The 24,388-nt window shown below is 44.1% G+C and overlaps 1 protein-coding gene across 2 annotated transcripts; it reads right to left on the bottom strand.

Annotated features, from left to right (window-relative positions):
* Positions 1-643: 643 nt before the first annotated feature.
* LOC148041272 (protein DELETION OF SUV3 SUPPRESSOR 1(I)-like) lies at positions 644-22,151 on the bottom strand. 2 transcript variants are annotated; one of them, XM_087678804.1, is made up of 3 exons: positions 21,998-22,151; positions 21,778-21,885; positions 644-1,232 (listed from the first exon to the last, which is right to left on the bottom strand). In XM_087678804.1, the coding sequence occupies exons 2-3, from the start codon at positions 21,881-21,883 to the stop codon at positions 1,114-1,116; spliced, it is 225 nt and encodes a 74-aa protein (XP_087534930.1). In that variant the 5' UTR covers positions 21,884-21,885; positions 21,998-22,151; the 3' UTR covers positions 644-1,113. The 2 variants fall into 2 exon arrangements, with proteins under 2 accessions (XP_087534930.1, XP_087534927.1); XM_087678801.1 differs by lacking the exon at positions 21,998-22,151 and having other exon boundaries at positions 21,778-21,991.
* Positions 22,152-24,388: the final 2,237 nt, after the last annotated feature.

Genomic DNA, 24,388 nt, shown 5'->3' with positions numbered 1-24,388 from the left:
TGCAACTCACACTAAAAGATATGCAATGATGTGGGTGTGTGCACATGTGAGCGAGTGGGCTTGCACATGTGAGCGAGTGTGCAGATGTGCATGTGCAAGTGCAAGCATGCACATGCACATGTGTAGGTGTGTGAGTGGGCACACGCACTCGTGCTTTTTACACTTGTTACTAGCACAATATGATTTCACAAAAAAACCTGCCAACCAAGAAAGACAAACAGAAAGACAATGTGATGATACAAAGACTAATAAAGTTTGCCAAACAAGCTTATAGCTTCCAAAGATACAAGATGAATTAAACAAACATCCTATGAATTGCAAACAGCAAGTTTACACCATTGCATAACTAGTGCAGGAAACTTTGGTGTTTCATAATAAGACCTCTGTCCACTACCTAGCACTGTGCCAAATATGGACGTGTTAATTTATTCAACACCTTAGAGAACTTTGCACAAGCGGACAAATGTAGAATGCCTGCATGAAAAGTCATCCTACATTTGCATCGTGCATCCACTGCACAAATGCATTGAAGAAAGCACAATGTATTTGAGAAATATTAAAACAGCTGAAGGCTTTGAACATCTAAGAGACTTTCAATTCTTGTATGCTCTGTACCAACACTTATACACACATGCACAAAGCATTAATAAAAAGCCTGCCTATATTAGCAGCACAACCTCCTAGCTGAATCTTTCAAAAAAGAACACGTATAGGCACATCATGACTATTCAACCAACTCCCATGCGAGTCTCTTCTACGTTTACCATGTGATGAAAGCTATGTCCCACAGATTTTAACATTTGCATTTAAATCACTTCATCACAAAATATTCTAGAAAGGAATCAAAATGATTACACAAACTGCCAGGTTATAAATGCCTGGATGCACAAAACCAAACTGCAAAAAATGAAACTGACAGGCATCATTAAGTATGCCAAGCTGATAACAAACTTTGACCTTTGACCCACACTCAACATAATCCAGCTATTATAGAGCAGGAGACGAGACCTATGGCAGCTAATCACCTAAGCACAGCTGTAGCATCAATATTCTGCTCTCAGTACCAAGTTATCTAGATATGTGGCTTGACAATGCCAACCTGCAGCCAGAGATTTAGTTCTTCTCCAACTCTTTTCGTAGCTGCTGTGAGAAGTCATCATTAACATCATCATCATCCCAATCATCTTCCCATTGCTGTAAAGCATCCTTTTCTTCCTCTTTGTCGTCCCATTCTGCAAGATGTGAGGAAAAGTTCATTTTTCTTTCCGCAGTGTGTGGGTGGGTGTGTGTGTGTAAACTCGTATATTGAAAAGGATGAGTATACAAAAGGCAGTCCAGCCAACATGCAACTCTTTCTCTCTCTCTCTCTCTCTCTCTCTCTCTCTCTCTCTCTCTCTCCGTAATGAGTAGTTATATCAAATCACATGAGGAATACAAAAGTCATGGCAAAGAACCAGAAGAAATTGCCATATGCCAAGGAACCAAGTCCTCCCTAGGAAGAAGGCCTCTCTCTCTCTCTCTCTCTCTCTCTGGCGTGCATGCACTCGTCCAACAAGAAGTGTTGATTGTGCAAAAAGATATGACACGAGCATTTGAAAAGCTGTAGAGGGGTTTCATTTATTAGAGTACTTTGAAATTAGGTTTTGGTCACAAACTGACGCATGCAATTCACTAGTTGTGCTTGGGCACAACTGCTAATACATCATTTGTAAGGACCTACAAATGCCCTGGGCTTTGCATACACTGTAAGATAGGGCTGCAGCCTACCCCTGAGTGCTTTATTGTATGCATGCTATTGCTACACATGCACTATTACTAGACACAGGCTCATAGACGCAAGACTTTTACATGGGCTGCCAGTACCAAACACCAAAACAAGTTCCAAACTTAGTTGGCTTAGGCTTACATTAATAGCCCTTTCTTATTGCCAAAAAACCACCTTTGGGATATCAAAATACCTATGGACACCTTACTTCCATTCAGATTATCAAAAGGGCTGAAAATCACACTTTGGCCTTTCCAATCCTATAAGTTGCATGGGGCATGTTAGCAGTACATGTTTTCGTTTTCCCTTAATGGGAATCAATAGGAGTAAGTGGGGGACATGTGGAGCTATGGTACATTTAGCAGTCCATATTGTAAGCTGTGTTATACTGGACATATTTTAGTTCACAATGTCATTGATATATAGAAGCTAGTGCCACTGTCTTTTGCCTTCTTGGTCACCACCATCATCAAATGTGCTCTCCCTCTGCAGCATCCTCACTTAATGTACATTGCACTAGCTCGAGCCATCTTCTATCCTGCTTTTACCATCTATTTGTGAGAGTGCACAACAGAAGAGAAAACGTGAACACGGAGAGAGAAGGGAGGAGAAAGACTGCAATGAAAGAAGAAAATGGAGCGAGAAAATCTGCACTGAACTGAATGAAAGCAAATACAAAAGAGGACAGATCAGTCCCTGCACACAGCCCAAAGCGTCAACAAGGGCAGTGGGCACCAGAGCTTAGATGGTAGCACCGTAAGACGGATGTACTGGAAACCTGATAGTAATAAAAACCAGCCAACTGAGGAACATTGCTATGTAGTAAAAGCTTTCATAAAGCTAGATCTATTGGCGCCAATCTCCTCAAGGCATTCTTCATGCTCCAAAACAAGCGGTGCTAACTCCTCCTAGAGAACAATCTCCCATACCCTAGAGGTCAACAGGCTGGTGTAGAAAACTGTTAGCAGTCATGATTTGTCATGCTTTGTCATCTCCTACCTATGAGCCTCAGTCTGAGTCAAAGGCCGACTTTAGGAGCTTTCACAAGTTTATCACCTATTTTAACAGAGGAGATAGCTCATTCTAGAGCAGCCATTTCATTGCCTTCCTGTGCATTTTCTCCTCCAGTCCGGTTTCTGTGTATTTCCTAGGTAGTTTCTGCATTTTCCAATCTGGCATCCCACTGGACATTGTCCATCCCTGCGGGGATTTTTTTCTGCCACATCAACATATTGCAACTTCATTTAGTGCAAACGGACTGCATTAACTGCAGTTGGCTCTTAAATCCAATTTCAAGGCTTTGATGATTCAAATGAGGAGTATTCTTATCACTCCTCCAAACGGTGGTGAGATTATCCCAAAGACTATTGCAAAGAGCATATCAAGATACCACGTGACAATGCTCGTGAAGAAAGATGGAAGTCACCTAGCCCATTTGTATAGGATCCCTCTCCTCCCCGTTCTCTCCATGTTTCACAAAAGGCCACTTCTACTGGCCTCAAAATGCCACATATGGCACCCTCTATACAAGTGCATGTACTCCCTTTCTGACCCAAAGAAGATCAACTTGATGGTTTAAACTACTCACTTTGGTCGTAGAGGGTGCAGTGTACCTTTGATCTTTGGGAGTTTGTTACCCACCCTATTACCCGTCCAATGGAGGATCCCACACTGGGATCATCAAAGGATCATGCATCCCTATGGGATTGGCCCAACTATCAAGCTCGATCCTTCCTCTTTATGAGCTTACATGATTCTATCCTAGTGTATGTGCACATGTTATAGCTAGCAGGAAAGGTCTGAACAAAGCCTACTTCTTTGTACCATCAAAAGACTTTTGCCCACCAAATTACTCTCGAGAAGAAATTACAGATGCTCATTTGTTGATGACTCTTCCACACTAAATGACCACATCAACAGGTTGGAGGATACGAGGGATGAGCTTGCATCCCTTGGCAACATGATATCTTTAGAGAATATTGCCATAATTCTTTCGACTCAGTTGCCATCTCCCCGTTTTGTTGTCTTCTACACCAACCTTCTTACATAGCGGACCCGTGAGAAGCTTCTATGGAAGGAGCTTGCCCCGCTTGTGTTTTGGAGCATAACAAGTGAACCAAAGAGATAGCCAATGGATCCAACTCCACCAAAACTTTTATTGCAAGTTCTGTTGGGAATAAAGGCCCTCGTGCCTTTAAATGTGCTCAAGTGTGAACATATCCTTAGCACTTGTACTTACACATATATATGTATCTAAAAACGTAAAGGTACACACTCGTCATTGTACCTAAAAACGTGCTCACTCTTTGCTCTCTGCTCTCTCTCACTCTCCATGTCTCTCGCCGCGCGTAACAACTGACTGTCTCGATCTTCGTGCCTAACCCATCACTACAAACTGATATCAGAGCTGACTTTTGTGCACGCTTCCCGTGAAGAAGACCAACAGCTGAGCAACCATGCAAAAGACGAGCAGAATATTGCACGAGGTGAACAAGCAGGCGTGTGGAGAGACCATGCTGCAAACCAACGACGACAAGGCAGTTAGGCAGCAGCTGTTCGCGATTGGGCGACTACAGGTCGACGAAAGGTGGACCAGACAGCAATCGCAGGCGAGTGACAGACGGGCGATTGGGCGACAAGCAGCGTGACGGACCTGCGACAGGCGCTATGTCCAGCGGCGACCAGCACGAGCAAGCGGGTAGGCGGTGTCAGCATCACACAACATGCCAGAAGCACAAATCACAGATCTGAGAGGATTCGAGCCAGAAATTTGGGGCTTTTCCCAGATTGGACATAGTTCATGCGAGTCAGTGACTATCGACTCAGAAATTGCAAAGTCGATGCACATTTGCCCAGGAATTTTGGGGCTTTTCACATTTTAGTAAAATTCTTTCAATTTCACTTAAATTAGTGCACGCAAGACTTCAAAAATTTGGGGATTTGTCCAGATTTGATGTGAGCAAGGTGCAACAGTGTTATCTATCTTAGAAAATGCAGGAATTTGTGACATTTTGACCTTGACATTTGGGGCTTTTCATGTACCTGCACAAATTGGGTTGAAATTTACCCAATTTCTTGACACAGATGCACATTGGACCCCGTGCAATTTGGGGCTTTTGCAGTTTGGGTAAAATTTGTGCAGCATTTGGTCAGTTTATGTACATGCAGGTTGAATTCCACGCAATTTGGACATCAACACTTGGTAAAATTTTGGGGTTTTGCTGAAATTGCTCTATTTTGGCAAAATTGGCATGTTCTATGCATGACAGAGAAAATGCAAATGTGTGTTTGATGCTTTGAGCACAAATTTTTGGGGCTTTTGACCATTCATGTCAAATTTTATACCCGTGGGTACATATACAACAGAAATTGTAGCTAAAATTTGGGATTTCTCATGTAATGTGATGCATATGCCCTTGGAACAGCTGTAATCAGTTGTGGAATGCTGTAGCACATGGTTTGGTGCTTCTGAAAATTTAATTACAGATCTGAAATCTGTGCTTCTACGTGGTTATTTATTGCTGGTTGGTACTTGTTTGTACCTTGGTCACTTGGTTGACAGTTTTGGGCCTGCATTTGCTGTCTTTTTTGGTCACATTTGGGCTGAGAATCATGGCTGGCAGCAATGACAGCAATAATCTAATGCACATAAAGAAGCTTGAAGGAGCACATAACTTTGCAATTTGGCAAAAGCAGTGCTACAATATCCTGTTGCAAAAGAAGTAGGCAAAGCCGATCAAAACACAAAGGGCAAAGCCTGCAGATATGGAACAGGACGATTGGGATGAGTTAAATAAGCTTACATGCTCAACTATAGAGCTATCGATTTCTAATGCCTTGTTGTTTAACATTGAAGGTTTGGATTATACATATGCAATATGGACTAGACTAGAAGAACTGTATGTACAAAAGAGTGTTGCAAGCAAAGTGTATTGGTTGAAAAAGCTTACGGATTTGCGTATGAAAGAGGGTACAACAATGTCTACTCACTTGAGTGAGTTTAACTCTATTTTCAGCGAGTCGGTTGCCTTGAAGTTCATGATTGATGAGGAATGTAAGGCTACTTTCTTGCTTTGTACTTTACCAAAGAGTTGGGATACATTCAGGACTGCTATGAGCAATTCTAATGTGATCCTTTTGTATGTTGATGTAGAGAGTGCTCTACTCATGTTGGGTCGACTATGATGGGCATCCCCCTCACTATCCCCAGCTTCACATCTCCCATGACCACTCATACGCAAAGGTTTCCATCCTCAGCTTATGGTGTGTCTTCACACTCTCCTTGGGTTACACCTACACAGGGATTCCCATCTTCTGCTCCCCATGTTCCCATCCCCCCTCCTTGGGTTCCTCATGTGGCTACCATGCCCATGCCTAGTCAGCCCATCCCTACCTATGGATCCACCTTGCACACTACCCGCATGCCTAGTGGGCACTCTGGGGCCCATTTCCAAGTGTACTCCGCTCCCTCATCCTACCCCCACTACACTTTTTCACACTATCCATCTCCGAGCACTACCACTCCTGTTGCAACGGCCAAGAATGCCTTCATGGATAAGACACGTTTTAACGGGTCAAATTTCACTACTTGGTCGAATTACATGCAACAAGTGCTTGAGTCTCAGGGTCTTTGGGACCTCGTCATTGGTCTAGAGCCTATGCTGGACCCTCGACTAGCTCACCCTGACTACATCCGTCATTGGAGAGTCTACAATGCTACAGCCAATGTTGAGCTGTTGCAGGGATTGCTTCCTGAGTTTCACTCTCAGTTGCAGCACTTCCCGCTCGCGTCAAAGAGTTGGAGTCACCTTCTCAACCGCTATGTGGCTCGTGATCGTACTCGGCGCATCAATCTCGACTTTGAGCTTCAAGAGTTCTCTCTTAAGAAAGGGAATGATCTGAAAGTCGAGCTGGCTGACTAAAGGCAGTTACTTGCTGAGTTCGCCGCTACTGGCTCTCCAAAGTCAGATGACGATCAAGTTACGTTCTTCTTGAATAAGTTGCCCCCAAAATACTTCAATTTCATTCAACACATCATCTCCCAATCTTGATTGTCAACCTTCTATGAGTTTTAGTGCCAATTCTTGAGTTACGCAAGGCTGCATGATCAAGTCCACAAGAAATCCTCATCACAGCCTTATTCACAGCAGAGGGGGTTGGTTGCTTCTTCTTCGGGAGGAAAAACCACCACTGGCAAAAACTCGCTAGATGCAAAGGCAAGCCAATCAAAGGGTGACTCCTCTTCCTCCAATGGAACCAAAGAATCAAGACCTATCTAGCAGCAACTCCCAAAGAAAAACCAGTTTTACACACACTGCCAGAGAGCAGGCCATGTGGACGAGGAGTGTCGCTCCAAGGCCCAAGGTCTTCCACCTAAAAAGCGTCAGCAGACCGCTGCGACTTCACAGTCCAGTGGAGCTACGTCTTTCACTGCTGCCCCATCTGCTCCTCCAGGCCCCATAGCAACTGCTGGACATGTGGCACCTGGACAGCCTTAGCGGCCATCCTTCTCTATTCCTGAAGGATCAGTTGATTGGTCTACAAGTTCCGATCCCGTTACACTTCATGCATCTACCTCACCTTCCTCCCCACCTCATCAAGCGTTCCCTTGGCAGAGCCCTGCTATTGGACATACGCGATGGTGGCCACCTTCTTAGACTAGCATGTCTCTAGGTTCTTTCAGATACCCTAGGTCAATCTAGCATTCATTTTTCGCACTCTTAGAGTCAAGCCCATAGGATTTTTATCTCTACATTTTAAGTCTTCCGCTACATTTACTCACACACACATACACATTTGCATCTTTGCACTTGTTCCTTTAGTTAGCTTTTCATTTTTGTTTTGTTTTGTTTTTAGAGCATCTCACTACTAACCTCTATGATTGTACACTTTGATCTCCTTTGCAGATTTTGTTTTCAGTGTAGGGCTAACATGCAGGTTTGCCCAGTCCTACCTGGGCTGGAGACTTGGGATATGCGCCGTTCCTTCATGGTTTCATCATCCTTGGCGTTTTGCTCTTCTACCAGTATGGAGGCTTCTCCTCCCGAGGCGGATCGTGCAGCATCTCTCTTGATGCTATCATGGTGGTGACTTCTACCTAGCTCTTCCAACTGGGATGCTTCCTCCTCCTCTTCATTTCTTATGGTTCTCAACACCACACAAAGACCAACATCAGGCTTCTCTTTCTTCTTCGGCATCTACATCTAGGTTGAGAGGGGGTTCCTACCCTTCTTGGTATTCTACACGCTTCAGCACTTTGTCTTTGACATCGACTTCTCCCTCCTGTTATACCTTACCCTTTGCATTGCATGATTTCATCATCTTTGTACTAGGACGCTTGGGCAAGTGAACAATTTTCCCATGAGAAACACTGTCCAAGTGGTACTTGCTGCATGAGCATTCTTCAGCATGTAGCATACTTTGCATCTCATTGTGCAAAGCACCACTTGAGCGGATCCTAAGTTGTTTCCACCGGCAACTATTGTTACTACACCACCATCCTTCTTCATCACATGGATACCTCATCACCTACTTTTCCTTGTCATCGACACCTTGAGTGGATGGGTTAGCTTATACTGTTTTGTGATGTGTTGGGTGCATCCTCCCTACTCCCGTCTTCTGGGTCACTATTCCTCAATCGACCGCATCCCATAAAATTTACCACACTTATTCAAAAAAAAAAAACACACACACACACACAAAGTTCAATGTGGTTCCATCCGCCTTTGTAGGACTTGGTAGGCCACTCGGCAACCAACGTGCACCCTTTGTCCGATGCCCTGTCCTCTTTGGGGTGACTACTTGGATTCCCTTGGTAAGATAACCATCGCCTCTGTAGTCTTGGTAGGCCACTGGGCAGCCGACGTGCACCCTTTGTCCGATGCCTTGGCTGCTTTGGGATGGGACTCCTTCTTGGGATACATAAACATCACCATGGCTGGCCTAACCTTTCGGCTCAGTTCTGGGCTTGAGAGGGGATGTTGAGCTAAAATATGCATTACTTGCTGATTAGCCTCTTAAACAACCCCAAAACACACTAAACATGCTCTTTTAAAGTAAAACCCTAAAATGGGGAGCGGTTCGAGAGAGTTCGGTGAAAACCCTAAAACGGGGAGCCGTTCGAGAAAGTTTAGTGGAAACCCTAATTTTTGGAACGCCCTTCCACATCTATAAATAGACAGGCTGCCCCCATTCAGCCATCATCCTTGTTTGCAGGTTATACCAGCCCACACACCCTCTGCTGCTATTGGCGCCCAGTTTCCAACCTGCAGCCCGCCTCCATCTGCTGTTTAGCCATCATCGACTGCAGCCACATCATCTTCAGCTTGTCCATTGCAGTAGGCAACAGCTCTCAGCTGCTGGCGACTGCTCCAAACTGTCCCAGACTGCTGTTCAGCCTGTTGTCCATCATCTACAGGGACAGCTAGCCTGCGTTTTCAGCATTGCAGGCCCTAACACTCTTAGACACTGTTTCAGCCTACTGTTTACAACAGACTATGCACAATTTCCAGCCGCCGATCTGTAGTACACTGCTGCATTTACCAGTTTCCAGCGTCCAGACTGCTGCGTTTTGGTAACCAGCCTGCTGCCATTCACTACTCAGCACTCCTACACTCCGACTGGTAGTCACAGACTTGGGATCCGTCTTCGATGGACGTGACACTCCGAGATTGCTCTGCCCTTGAGCACACTATACACTCTTACATTCATTTACAGCATTCATTCACTTCAGAGTTGTGTTCTCTATCTCCCTTCTTCTATTTGTGTTTGAGTTTTTAAGTTCGAGTTTTGAGTTTTGCGTTTAGGGTTTGAGTTTTGAGTATTGTGTTTAGGGTTTGAGTTTTGCCCTCTGTGTTTGTGTCTGTGTCTTTGTGTTTCTGTCGTGGTCGTACACTCTATGTGTCCTCAGTGCAAACCCTAGCAATCTTCTTGACAGATAGTATGACAAATCACCTTACATACATATAGGATTTGCGTGAGCAACTGCTTAACATTGATGAGGTTATTTAGGATGTATAATTGATAAACTTCCATAGCTCTTTCTCTCTAACTCTATCCATTTTCTCCGGATGCAAGACTCAAACTTAAATAATAGTCGTATCTTGGTTTCCACGCCTCTTTGATGTTGTCCTTTTTTTTTTCACACCTCCCACTTAAAGGCCCAAAGTGGTGCCTATAAGCTATCCCAACTCCCACTAGTCGAATGCAATGCTCATCCTAAGCCTTCGTAAGACTTTTCGTAAGAACATCTACAAGGTGATCTTGGGTTTTGACCTTAGTCAATGTGACAACGCCATCATCCAAGACCTGTCAAATGAAATGATACCGAACATCTATGTGTTTGGTACGGGCATGAAACATGGCATTTTTAACCAGATATACTGTACTCTGGCTATCACAACCAAGCACTGGAGTACGGAAAGGAAGACCAAAATCCTTTACCAAACGGCCAAGCCAAATAGCTTCCTTAGAAGCTTCTGTGCTGAAATATATTTAGCCTCTATAGTACTCAGTGCTATAATTTTCTGCAACCTTGAACACCAAGAAATAGCTCCACCAACCAAAGTAAAGACATACCCACTGGTAGACTTTCTAGTGTCAAGATCTCCTGCAATGTTCAAATCACAAAACCCTTGCAGCTCTAGTGTACCCTTTCCATAGCATATACATTTATCTTGTGTACCTTTTAAGTATCTAAAGATACATTTCACTGCTTCCCAATGTGGTTTGCCAGGGTTAGACAACTAACAACTCCCACTACATGGGCAATGTCTGGACGAGTTGCAACCATGGCATACATCAAAGAACCACAAGCTGATGCATAAGGTATACCTTTCATCACAGTAGCAGCTACATCATCTTTTGGGCAATCAACTTTGCTAAGCTTTGTATATGGTGGTAAAGGCACACCAAGAGACTTAGCATCAACCATATTAAATCTATCTAGTACTTTGCTGATGTACTTGTCTTGTGAGAGAAACAACAAGTCCTGTCCTCTCTCTCTTTTAATGCACATGCCCAAAATGTGTTCAGTTACTCCCAAATCTTTCATTGCGAAGATTGAACTCAGCTGCCTTTTAAGAGTATGTAAAGTACTCTTATGCTTTCTTGCACTCATCATGTCATCCACATATAAAACTAGCACAACAAGGCTTTCACCATCAACCTTCTTAGTGTATAAGCCTACATGGCTGCGTTTGAATCCATGGTTGAGCATAAAGGTATCAAATTTTTTATACCACTGTCTAGGGGCCTGTTTCAGCCCATATAAGCTGCATTTCAGCTTACAAACTAAATGCTCTTTCCTTGGAATAGCAAAACCTTCAGGTTGTTTCATGTACAACTCTTCATCCAAGTCACCATGAAGAAAAGCAATCTTCAAATCCATCTGATCCAACTCTAAATCCAAGGATGCAGTAAGAGCAAACAAAACACAGAGCGTAGTCATCTTCACCACCGGTGAGAAAACCTCTTGGAAGTCTATGCCTTCCTTCTATGTATAGCCCTGTCAGAGTGCAGCGGTGCGGAAGCGTAGGACTGAGAGAGAGAGAACGCAGAGAGAGAAGGGAGAGAAAGAGACAGTGTACACTGAAGATCTGCTGTATAAAGAATGCTGAATACAAAGATATACACGGGCGCAGTGCGCTGGACTGAGTGTCTCCACCTCGACGATGCGACCTGCTGTCCACCTCGAAGTCTGCTGCAGTCTGCACTGTCTGCTGTCAGAAATCTGCGAACAGAGACAGAGATCTGCACGGCACCGGTCTGTAATCTGCGACAGAGAATGAATGCCAGACTGCTGAAAACGTCAGCAATAAATAGGCGAAAATCTGCCTAGGATGGGGCGCCAAAATAAGGCGCAGCCTGATAAAAATCAGCTGCAGGCAGTCGGACTGCCACGTGGCAGTCCGACTGCACAGTCCGACTGTGCAGCTGGACTGTGCAGCTGCTGCCTGCTGCTGCCTGCCTGAAACAGGCTATGATCTCTGACACCCCCTCTCAGAGCCTGGACAGGGCAGAAGCCTGAGGGATCTGGAATGTTGCCGAAGTAGAGCCTGAGGAAGCGCCTTCGTAAACAAATCCGCAAGATTATCCTCCGTCTTGCAATACTCCACAGTGATGGTCTCATCCAAAAGCTTTTCTCGGATGAAGTGGTACTGGATCTCAATGTGCTTCGTCCGGGCATGAAAAACAGGATTCCTCGCCAAGGCAATGCAACTCTCATTGTCACATCGCAGCAATGTAGGACGAGTCTGGGGGCACCCAAGCTCCTCCAACAGTCTCCGAAGCCACACAACCTCGCATGTGGTGGAAGACGCGGCCCGATACTCCGCCTCAGTAGACGAAAGGGCTACCGTGGGCTACTTCTTGCTACTCCAAGAAATAACACCTGCACCCAAAGTAAAGCAGTAACCTGTTGTAGACCGCCTGTGGTCCACGTCACCGGCCCAATCCGAGTCGCTCCAACCTGCAAGTACAAGATCTGACCCATCTGTCCCTGCGGGGTAATGAATCCCCAAATCAGACGTCCCCCTCAGATACCGAAGTATCCTCTGAGCAGCCTGCCAATGCACCGTCTTAGGTTCACTCATGAACCCTGCCAAGAGCCCAACAGCAAAACATAGATCAACCCTGGTGTTGAGAAGCCAAATCAAAGACCCTATCAACTGTCGATAGCGGGAAGCATCCGCCAAAGGAGAAGCTGAGTGGGAAGTGGCCTTCCAGTTCGGATCCATAGGAGTAGAGAGGGCCCGACAATCATCCATCTCAAAAGACACCAAGAGCTCCTGTACATATCTCTGTTGGGAGAGAAAGATCCCCCTCTGAGACTGAAAAATCTCATGTCCTAAAAAGAAATGGAGTAGCCCCAAATCCGTCATCTCGAACGTCCGATGTAAAGCTGACTTTGTCTCCTGGACCTGCTGTGCATCATCACCTGTGACAATCAAATCATCAACATATAATACAAACAGCACACAACCATCCTCGGAAGTGTGAACATACAGCTGCGGATCGGCCTTTGACCGCCGATATCCCAACTGAGTCTGGAGGAACGAATCAATCTTCTCGTTCCAAGCTCGCGGGGCCTGCTTGAGACCATACAGGGCCTTCTTCAACCTGTAGACTTTCCCATCGGAAGAACCAAAGCCAGGAGGCTGCTCAACGTAGATCTCCTCCTTCAAATCACCATTCAGGAAGGCCGACTTCACATCCAGCTGATAAACAGGCCATCTCCTATGGCCAGCCAAAGCAAGAACAGCTCTAATGGTTGCCATACGAGCTGTAGGGGCAAAGGTGTCATGACAGTCAATCCCTGGGCGCTGGGCAAAACCCTTAGCAACAAGGCGAGCCTTGTGCTTATCCAAAGTACCATCACTGAGATATTTGGTCTTGAAGACCCACTTGACTCCAATCACCTTCTTCTTCGGGGGGCGTGGCACAAGTGACCAAGTGCCATTCCTCTCAATAGCCTCCAACTCAGCTTCCATAGCTTTCTTCCATGGGGCGGACTGTAAAGCCTCCTTCACGGAGGTGGGCTCTCGATCCTGCATAACTCGGGACATCAAACAATAATTGGAGCAAACAAGCTCCGAAGAATGCGCCTGGTGCCTCCGTGACCGCCGCGGACCATCCTGCGGTCCCCACTCCTCAGGAACCCCCTCGATCCCTGAATCACGGAGTGTGTCACGGGCCCAGCGAGGAGGAGGCCGAACCTCCCCTCGTCGTTCTCCATCAGTAGAAGACTCTGGAATGTCCACCGGTGGTAACTCCTCAGAAGGATCCGGTGGAACAGTAGACTCTGTGTCAGAAACAGAATCATAATCAAACGGCACAGGCTCCAGTGGAACTGTAGAAGGAGCCAAACTCTCCCCTGGATCTCCAAGAACGGGATGCTCCTCCCCCGTTGAAGAAGCCGGAACCTCCACAAACCGCACATCACGGCTAGTATATACATCCCGCTTGACGGGATCATAGAGTCGGTAGCCTTGGGACTGGGAGCTGTAGCCAACAAATACCTGTTTGCGGGAAGCCGCTTCGAATTTGTCACGGTGACCTTTGGGAATGTGAACATAGGCATCACACCCAAAGACCCGAAAGTAAGAAACATCTGGCTTCGATCCAAAATACGCCTCAAATGGAGTCATCCCTTCCACGGCCGAAGTAGGAGATCGGTTAAGGATGTGGACTGCAGTAGCCACAGCCTCGGCCCACAGAACCTGGGGGGTCTGTCGGTGCTCCATCATGGTGCGCGCCATCTCGATCACACTGCGGTTCTTCCGTTCGAGAATACCATTTTCTTGTGGAGTATTCGTATTGGCAAACTCCTGGTGAACTCCTCTATCTGCACAAAACCGAGCAAATTCATTAGAGACAAATTCACCTCCCTTGTCGGATCGCAAGGTCTTCAACTTCCGGCCTGATCGGTTCTCCTCAAAGAGAAGCCAATCCTTGAAGTGCGAGAAAGCTTCTGATTTTAGTGCCAAAAAGTAGGCCCATGTCATCCTGCTATAGTCATCCACGATCAGCATGAAGTACGAGCTCCCACGCAAGGACTCATTCCTCATAGGGCCACATAGATCCGTAGATACTAACTCCATCGGTGAAGTAGACCGCCGCGAAGCGGTGTGGGGAATGGCATCCCTATGCTGCTTCCCCTTTATGCAGGAGACACATGGCTGCTGGCTCACCACTATATCCGGCAACCCTCGAACAAGCTGTCCCCGTGACGCCTTCCGAAGATAGTCATAGTTCAGGTGACCAAACCTAGCATGCCATAATTCAGACTGTGACTGTGAGGTAAGAAGAAGAGTAGAGAGGGCAGTGGAAGACTTCAGTTTGTAAATGCCGTTCTCCTCATATCCACATGATAGAACCTTCCTCGACTCACGATCGAGGACTCGCACTGTAGAACTGTCAAACTCCACCAGAAGACCAAGGGAACAAATCTTATGGACTGAAAGGAGATGGTACCCCAATCCTGGTACATGCAAAACCTCTGAAGTATGGGTGCCACCTCGTCCATCCGGAATAAGCTGCATCTTACCCCGACCTGCAATAGAAACAGAAGAGCTGTCTCCAATGAGAACCTGCCCACGCGAAGGTCGCAGCTGGGCAACACCATCTGATGAAGGAGTCATGTGCCGTGAGGCACCACTATCAATAATCCACTCTCGAGATTGGGAAGCCGCCATCGCAGCATCAGAAGCATTCGGAGAAGCGTCCTCAATGACAACTAAATGTAGAAATGCAGCTGATGAGGGTGCAGCCACCGCTCCAGAATCCTTGGTGTCCTTCTTCTTGGTGTCCTTCGAGTCTTTGTCAGGGCAATCCTTCTTCCAATGGCCAGTCTTTCCACAAATATGGCATGTGGAGTCTTTGTCCTTGTCTTTCTCCTTGTCCTTCTTGGACTTGTTATCCCCCTTCTTCTTCTTTTGGTCCTTCCCCTTCTTCTGAGAGGCTTGACCTGTCAACGCCTCCGTCTTGGAAGCATTCTGTCCCTTTAACTGTTCCTCTTGGTCCAAGACCATAGGAACCAACTCCTCCCATCGAAGAGTAGACTCGCGCCCTGAAGCAATAAGGGCAGAGTAAAATGTACCGAATCGTGGCGGCAACTGGGACAAGAGTGTAATCGCCATGTCTTCGGAGGAGATCGGCTTCCCCGCATTCTGAACCTGCATCTGTAGCTGCCTTAGCTTGTTAATGTGTTCCCTTAGCGAAGAAGACTTATTGACGGACAAGGTCCGCATCTGAACCTCCAAAGAAACCCTCTTCATTAGGGTCATCCGATTGTACATTTGATCAAGCTCCAGCCATATCTCACGAGCCACCGTCAAGTGCTCGATGTGAGCGATCACGGCTGTAGTGCATGATAGAAAGAGAAATGATCGAATCCTGGCATTCAGTTTGTCCCAATGAGACTGGGCCCTGGCCAACTCCGTACGAGCATCGGAAGAGAGTTTGGACTCATCTCTTACCGAGGGCCGGTCAATATCTTCCTGTACCAACTCCGCCAAATCATAGGACTCCAGAATGGCCAACATCATAACGCGCCAAATGCGGTAGTTGTCGCCGTCGAGCTTCTGATCTGTAGGAAGAGCCGGTAGGACAGGCACCTTCCGGTCCATAATCGCCTGGAACTCCAAGTCCATCTCTGTAGACATCTTTACCTGCAATGCCTTCTCAAACGCAAAAGCAGCCCCCTCTGACTGAGTAGACTCAGCCTGCTAAGGCTCTTCAGCGTCCCGAAGCTCCTTCACCCGCCGGAGGCGATGAAAAAGCAAAACCTGCACTTTTAGTTTGAAAACTCAAACTTTCTCCGCGATAAACAGCAGTAAACAGCAGCAAATCCACCACCTGTACTCCTTTCCTGTGCGCCCACACTCGTTTCAGCCTTGTTCCAAGGCGCAGCCCTCCTGTCTGCCCTTAAACGCAAAAAACGCAAATTTGTGTCGCGATGGAAACTCCTCTTCAGGTTGATTCTGCGCTCAGTCAGCCCTCAAACACTGCTCTGATACCATGTCAGAGTGCAGCGGTGCGGAAGCGTAGGACTGAGAGAGAGAGAACGCAGAGAGAGAAGGGAGAGAAAGAGACAGTGTACACTGAAGATCTGCTGTATAAAGAATGCTGAATACAAAGATATACACGGGCGCAGTGCGCTGGACTGAGTGTCTCCACCTCGACGATGCGACCTGCTGTCCACCTCGAAGTCTGCTGCAGTCTGCACTGTCTGCTGTCAGAAATCTGCGAACAGAGACAGAGATCTGCACGGCACCGGTCTGTAATCTGCGACAGAGAATGAATGCCAGACTGCTGAAAACGTCAGCAATAAATAGGCGAAAATCTGCCTAGGATGGGGCGCCAAAATAAGGCGCAGCCTGATAAAAATCAGCTGCAGGCAGTCGGACTGCCACGTGGCAGTCCGACTGCACAGTCCGACTGTGCAGCTGGACTGTGCAGCTGCTGCCTGCTGCTGCCTGCCTGAAACAGGCTATGATCTCTGACAAGCCCTTAGCAGCCAGACGTGCCTTGTATTTGGGCTTCCCATCAATACATTTCACCTTATAAACCCATTTGTTAGGAATAGCCTTCCGATCCTTGGGCAAAGGTACAAGCTCCCATGTGTTGTTCGCATACAGAGATTTGATCTCTTCCTACATAGCAAGCTCCCACTTTCTCTTGTTTTCACATGATTGTGCCTCTTTAAATGTCAAAGGCTCACCTTCGCCAATCAATAAAATGCAATCCAAATATGGCTGAAACCTCTGTGGCTGCCTTCTAACCCGTGTAGACCTTCTTACCCAATGATCTGTGTTGATAGGCAATGGGCCTACATCCTCAGGTATGTGCACACCATCACCGGGTGGCTGATTTTCAGCATTTTCTTGCTACTGTAACCTGTTTTCAGCATGTTCTTCTTGCTGTCCTTTTCCATCATGTGTATCAATTTGCTGTCCATTATCTTGTGCCGTAGCACAATAGACTGCTGCTCATTTTCAGCATCAAAAGGGGTAGAATCTTCAGCTAATGGTTGCTGAATGGCTGGCTATTCATGCTGAAACTTGACCTTCTTCTTGTCAACGTCAGCATCTGTAATATTTTTTAGCAACTTTGCCTCATTAAATACTATGTCTTGGCTGCGTACTATCTTCCTATCCTGATCAAGCCAAACTCTATATCCCATCTCTCCCTCATCTCCATATCCCATAAAGATGCCCTTGATGGATTTCATGTCTAGTTTAGTCCTCTGATTTACATGAATATATACAAAAGCATCACAATCAAAGACATGCAAATGGGTCATATGAAGTAGGTTTGCCAAACCAAACCAATGAGGAAGAAGAGAATAGTGAAAATGTTAGTGGTTCTAATAGTAGCAATGATGACATACAACAAAAGAAGGATTTACAAGAGAATTATGTTTAAAAAATATTAATATTGACTTATCTCTTATTGAATAACAAACTTTTTCACGAATGTTTGTAATTATCTTTGGGGTTGCTATTAGGCATGGATTGCCTCTAAAAATACCCCATATGGGGATGATCTCAATAGGGTGTAGGGCTTTCCATAACCTTGCTGAAAGCTCTCATTTTTGTGGTACTTTCGTGCATATCTTTTGGCCAATTCAATTACATCAAATAGGGAAGTAGGCTTTTGAGCCATGACATTCATTGATATGTTTGGTTCCAATCCATAGTGCCATTTTTCAACACACGATTGGGAGAGCTATTGCACATGAACTGCAGTTCTAAGAGCCTCTCCCCAAAATGGCTGGGGAGATTAGTTGTGGACAACATGCATTTGACTCTCTCACAAAGTGTAAGATTATATCTTTCAACCACGCCATTTGATGCAAGGTTGTAAGAGGATATCAACTCCCTCTTAATGCCATGCATCTCACAAAATCTTTTGAACTCATTAGAGATATACTTAAGCCCTTTCTGTGTGGTAACAAAGACATGAAACCTTTTAAAAGCATCAAACACTTCCTTTTTGCTCTTTAATACATACACCTATGACTTTCTAGTGAAATCATCAATAAAAGTGACAAAGTACCGTGCAGCCCCATGTGAATTAACATGCATAGTGCACACATCTGAATGTACTAAGTCAAGAGCATTGGACTTCTTGACAACACCAAAGTAATAAGGAGACTTCACATGTTTTCCATATATGCAATCATTACAAAAGTCAAGACAGAGCCTTATACATCAAATCTCCCTGAAGAGGAGAGAACTTGAAAGCCTTTCTGGCTCATATGACCAAGTTTTTTGTGCCAAAGTTCCATCTGTGAATGAACTTCAGTCACAGCCAAAAAACTTGCCAAGTAATGCTTTACAATGCAAATAATACAAAGTCCCCTTTATGCTGCCTTTAACAATCAGCATAGAGACCTTGTGGACCTTCTAAGATCTACCACCAAAGGTAGTAAAATACCCTCTTGCATCAAGCTACCCAACTGATAGTAGACTTTTCTTTATGCCAAGTACATATCTGACATCATGCAAAATCAGCTCTTGATAATTTTCAAGGGCTAAGTGAATGGTACCTACACCCTCTATTTCACATGCATAATTGTTGCCTAAGTAAACCTTGCCTGGGCAGCCTGAAGTGTATTAAAAAAATGACTCCAAAGAGGGAGTGACATGAAAAGAGGCACCGTTGTCCACTATCCATGATTGAGACATCCCATCATGAGTTGAAAGTAAGGCATCAATCACCTCATTTTCGTGATGTGCATATCACATGTTGCTGCCATAATATCTACATCATTACATGAGGCGGCAACAAGTATCTCTCTAGTATCAAAGAGCTCTTCAATAGCCACACTAGATGCAACATTTGCTTTTGTAACTTCTTTTGAGGGAGAGCTATCATTATCTTTCTTGTTATCCTTCTTTTTCTTTCCTTGATGTTTCTTTCTTTCTTGCTCTTTCTTATAGTAGCAACAATCGGGCTTTTTATGCCCTTTTACATCCACATTAATAGCAAGTGACGTCCTATTGTTTGCACTTGCTTTTACTCATGCTTCTGCCTTTATTTCTTGTATTACCCCTCTTTCTGACCTGCCTCTAAGATGATAAGCCAAACCACTACTTTCTCCACTGAACTTTCTTCTAATCTCCTAATTGAGAATAGAGCCCCTAATACCATCGAAGGTTAAAGCAAGATTGTTGCTCAATGAAACAACCAAAGACTCCAAGCTATCAGGCAAAGTCATCAACAAGAAAATGGCCTTCAATTTATCATTAAAGGACTACAAACCTGAGTCCTGTAATAACTGGCTCAAAATCCCTGTGAAAGCACTCAAATGCTCTAAGGCAAGCTTAGACTCATCCAACTCCATGTTTACAAGCTTGCACATAAGGTGGACTTGATTTACCGGAGTTGTATTTTCATAAGTATCCATCAACTTTTTCCATATGGCATAAGTGTATCAAGACGCTTAATGTCCGTAAGTTGATCCTCAGATACGGCCATTTTAATGTATGCAATGGCCTTCTTGTTGAGTCTAGCCCAATCCTCATCTGTCATAGCTGCAGGCTTAACTTCCAAAAGAGCATCATCACAATCCTTGAGAAAAAAAATGCCTTGCATCTTGTCCTTCCACAAGTCAAAGCCAATGCCATCAAATCTCTTGATTTCAAAAAGGGATTTAGTGTCACTGCTGCTTGAAGCATTTGCGACCATTGTTCAACAATGTACCAAAAAAAAATACTGCAGCACTAGTAGGAAGCCCTATGAGCACAACTCCCATATCAAAGGCTAGAAATCCCACAAACATTAGTGCATACTTATTGTGTACTCTTTAGCCTCCTTTATATTCTGAAATTAGCATTCATTATCATTTTCTTTGTGATACCTAGATCACTCCTTTTCTACATTTGGCTGATTTTATGTAAGTAGATAATTGTGATGAGCATGTGTTTATGAGCTCACTCCTAGATGATGATGAGCCTACTTCCTTGGATGAAGCTCAACAAAATGTACATTGGATATAAGCCATGCCACTAACTCTACATGGGATCTTGTGGATTTATCACCTCGTAAAAAGGCTATTGGCACGAAATGGGGTTTTAAACTCAAACGCGAGGCTACTTGCACTATTGATAAGTACAAAGCACAGTTAGTAGCAAAAGGCTATGCACAAAAGAAAGGCATAGATTATGAGGAAACCTTTGCTCCTACATCCCATATGAGTATAGTGAGATGTGTGATTGCTATGGCTACAAAATATGGCTCAAAAGTACATCAGTTGGACATTAAGACAATATTTTTGAATGGGGATTTACATGAGAATGTTTATGTATCTCCAAGGTTTGTGATTAAGGAAAAAGAGCACATGGTTTGCAAGTTGCATAAGGCTCTTTATGGTCTCAAACAGGCTAAAGGCTATACACAAAAAAACGGTATGGATTATGTGGAACCCTTTGCTCCTACATCCCATATAAGTACGATGAGATGTATGATTGCTATGGTTGCAAGATGTGGCTGGAAGTACATCAATTGGACATTAAGATAGTATTTTAGAATGGGGATTTACACAAGGATATTTATGTATCACAATCTCCAGGATTCATGATTAAGGGAAATAAACACATGGTTTGTAAGTTACATAAGGCTCTTTATGGTCTCAATCAAGCTCCTTGTGCATGGTACTCTAAAATTGATGCTTATTTGGCCAACAAAGGGTTCAAAATATTCCAATTGGTTCCACTCTATACATTAAGAATGAAGGGGGGGACTTCTTGATTATCATTCTTTATGTAGATGATATGCTACTCACTGGACCAAAAGAGAATAAATTGCAGATTTCAAGGCTGAATTGAAATATGCATTTTGCTATGTCAAATATGGACTACCTACACTACTATTTGGGGATTCATTTTACCCAATGGCTAGTTAGGTCAACCCTTTACTAACTCAGTGTTGTACTTTCACTCTGTCTTTCAATTCAGCAAGTACACTCTACTCTCTTGCTTCAACTCACTCACTATCACTATCTCTCATTTCTCTTTCCTCCATAGCTGGTGCATTTTCTCACACTAACCATCTCTCATTCTCTCTCCCACAACCCAAAATCGTCTCTCCAACCTCCCACCAACCTCTCCTCACTTGCATGGAAAGGTTTTGCCATGTGGCAACATTTTTCAGTCATTTTATTAATTTTCAGAATGAATCATTCTGAATTTTTAAATTCAGCCCTTTGTCCCTACCCAAAAAATAGCAAGGGGTAACTAAAAGTAAGGTTGCTCAATGTTAAAATGGGTATTAATAATAAGGTTGCAGGCATCGACCTAAGAAACGAGTTGGACTGAGATCAGAGCCTGACATCATCGGCCAAGATAACAACTATCACAGTCTCTCTATATTTCATGAGCAACCAAATTTAGGGCTAAAGTTGAGACGCATTTCCTCTGGCTGACACATCCTAATACTGGACGGCTATATATGATTCTCCTGTGTTTGGATTCAAATACTGAAGGTAAGGAAAGGCAAAGGAAGCCGACCTTCGTTCTCAAACTCTTCGAACTCGTCGTCGTCCTCGAACAGATCGAGCTTCGGATCTTCGGTGGGAGTGCTGGGAGCATCTTTCGCAGGAGCAGGCGTCGCCATGGCTGTAAACGTGCACAACAGCAGCACGGGTGAAGGCAGGACAGAGCAATCTCAGGAATTGTTAATATCAAAACAGCAGCATAGTGAACAAGAAGAGGTGAATTAGGTGATTACGTTGTCAAAACAGCAAAATACCAATTGCGCTCTGATTACAAACGTTTTACAGCACTAGGGATCATGTTTATTGGGAGTCCACCATGTCATCATGTTTACCCTCAATACATCTGTTTACGGGCTGTGATCCCTCAATACACCATGTGAGCTTTTTCAAAAAGTTGGAAAACCTTCAAATGGCAAAGATAATAGGTTTTTTGCCAAAATTTAGAAGCATTGAGGCAAAAATGCACTAAACTTTTCCAAGATTTATAGGTTTTCTCACCTTCAAAATTTTTAAAGGTAAATTTCAATATTTAAAGGTGGGATTACACAATACCTAGGTTTTTTCCAAGCACTCAAACTTGGGACCATGGGTGTGGAATAGGTGTATTGGGGACCTCCACCATGTGAAATAGGTTTAAGAACACGAGGGATCATGTTTACTAGGATTGTCCTTTAGGGCATATGCTATTACAATGGTGTAGCGGCAAGGTGGTGTCTACCCCCAAAAAATTACCCACTATTTACTACTTGAGTTAAGTGGATTGCTCTCTTCAATTAAGTGGCTCACTCTCTTCAATTAAGTGGCTCACTTTTTATGAGTGTAACTACCACAATTTTCTTTTGCACGTAAATTTTAAAAATATTTAAAATTTATTACGAAAATACTAAACTTTCTCAAAGTGGTTTTTTTCAACCATTGGATCCCTCTTCATCTCTCGAGATTGCCAAACCGTTACATATCATCTTCTATCTTTTGGTCTACCATAGTTGCAAAGCTTCCAACACCCTTGCAACCTCTCACAGTTTTATCCCCTTCCCCCCCTTGGTTCTTTCATGGCAATTGTTGCCCACTCAGTAGCTCTATCTACCTTCTCAATAGCTCTAGGTACCTCCTCCACCTCAATTTTGGCCTGTACATCTCTTAACGTATGAAGGCACCCCTCTCTCTTGCCTCAGCTTCTATGCTAGAACATTTTATAGCTTGCCGTGCTTCACTTTGAAGAGGAGCCCCCGAAACTTTATGGAAACTCATGGCGAGTCTATGCATTCCGGTGTCCTTTTTCACATCACATTTGAGAATAACCGCAATGACTCAAGAGCACAAGAGAATGGGGCCTCTCAGCACATCATCACTACTAACATTAATATTGTTTCTTTGTAAGTTCTTTTAGATATTTGCAACATAGCCATCAAAATGGTGAATGCGGCTAGAAGGCTTAGTGCACATAGGACTTCCTCGGCATCAAGAAGGGCATTCTTTAAGAGATCTTACAAAGGTTAGGTCTAGAAAAGCTTACAATCCAAGAGGTGCATAGGATGCCAAGAGAGCTTCTTAACAACAAGATCACGATTGGATTTACATAATGAATCTCATCATTGAGATTTTCTTTTGCAAAAGGAAGCAACTTTGCAAGAGGATTTTTAGCACTACTTCTTCATTGGTCAATGTGTGCTTTCCTAACATTGCAAGGGCACCCTTAATTTCAATCATTAATTTTGGGGAAGAAATAGCCATCAATTACCGAACTCCAGAGAACCTATTCCAAATACTTGACATGTTTGAAGCCTTTCTTTCTCAATCTTAGGCTTTCTCAACCATCACATTGACAAATATATTTACAACAGATTCAATGTTCATGGCACTTCTTCCTTTTGGAACCAAACATGTTCTTGCACCATGGATCAATTTTTTTATTTGATGTAGTGCATTACCTTGTCTAAGCTTCCATATCGGCTCTCCAAATTTTCAAATTTCATATGCACCACATTTCATGTGTAGGGTCATGCAAATTGAAGCTTGTTGATGTTTATATGGGGATTAAGGAAATTGTAGGTGGCGGAATAATTGAGTAGGTGCCTCTTTCCGTCACCCCATGATGTAGCCATATGTTATTACAACTATTACTGAAATCTCTAACTCGCTTTCTAGACAACCTAGAAGGTCCTTTAATCCATCGGATATGCTCTAAGATTGACTTTACTACTTGTAATCAATTCTTTAGCACTAGAACAAGTTTATTTTATCCAGCTGGTGTCTTATTATCATTGTAGACTCAGGGGATGACAACTTGTAGCCTATTGCAAATGCAAATGAGGTCTTTTATCACCTCAAATATGAGAAAAACTCTAAATCAAAGGGGTAGGATGGATGGATTTAAGATAAGAAGAGTAGATTGGGCGCTATAGGTTTGCCTACTATTCTGTAGGAAAAACATTACTTAGTTGATTACTTGTGCTATTGAAGTTCTATTATACCTCCAACCAACAATTTTTTTGTAATTTTACCATGAAGAGCCAAATATGCACAACACTAATGAGATAGAGAGGGTGAATGATCTTAGATTGTCAAACATATAGTATGTTGGCTAATGTCACAATGAAAATGAACTACGACTACTATTTACT

This window comes from Lygodium microphyllum, chromosome 1 (genome assembly GCF_053477565.2).
Source record: "Lygodium microphyllum isolate KBCC chromosome 1, Lygodium_microphyllum_v1.1.10, whole genome shotgun sequence".
NCBI classification, from domain to species: Eukaryota; Viridiplantae; Streptophyta; class Polypodiopsida; order Schizaeales; family Lygodiaceae; genus Lygodium; species Lygodium microphyllum.
The sequence above is the reverse complement of the archived record's forward strand: the minus strand, read 5'-3'. Positions and strand labels throughout refer to the sequence as shown.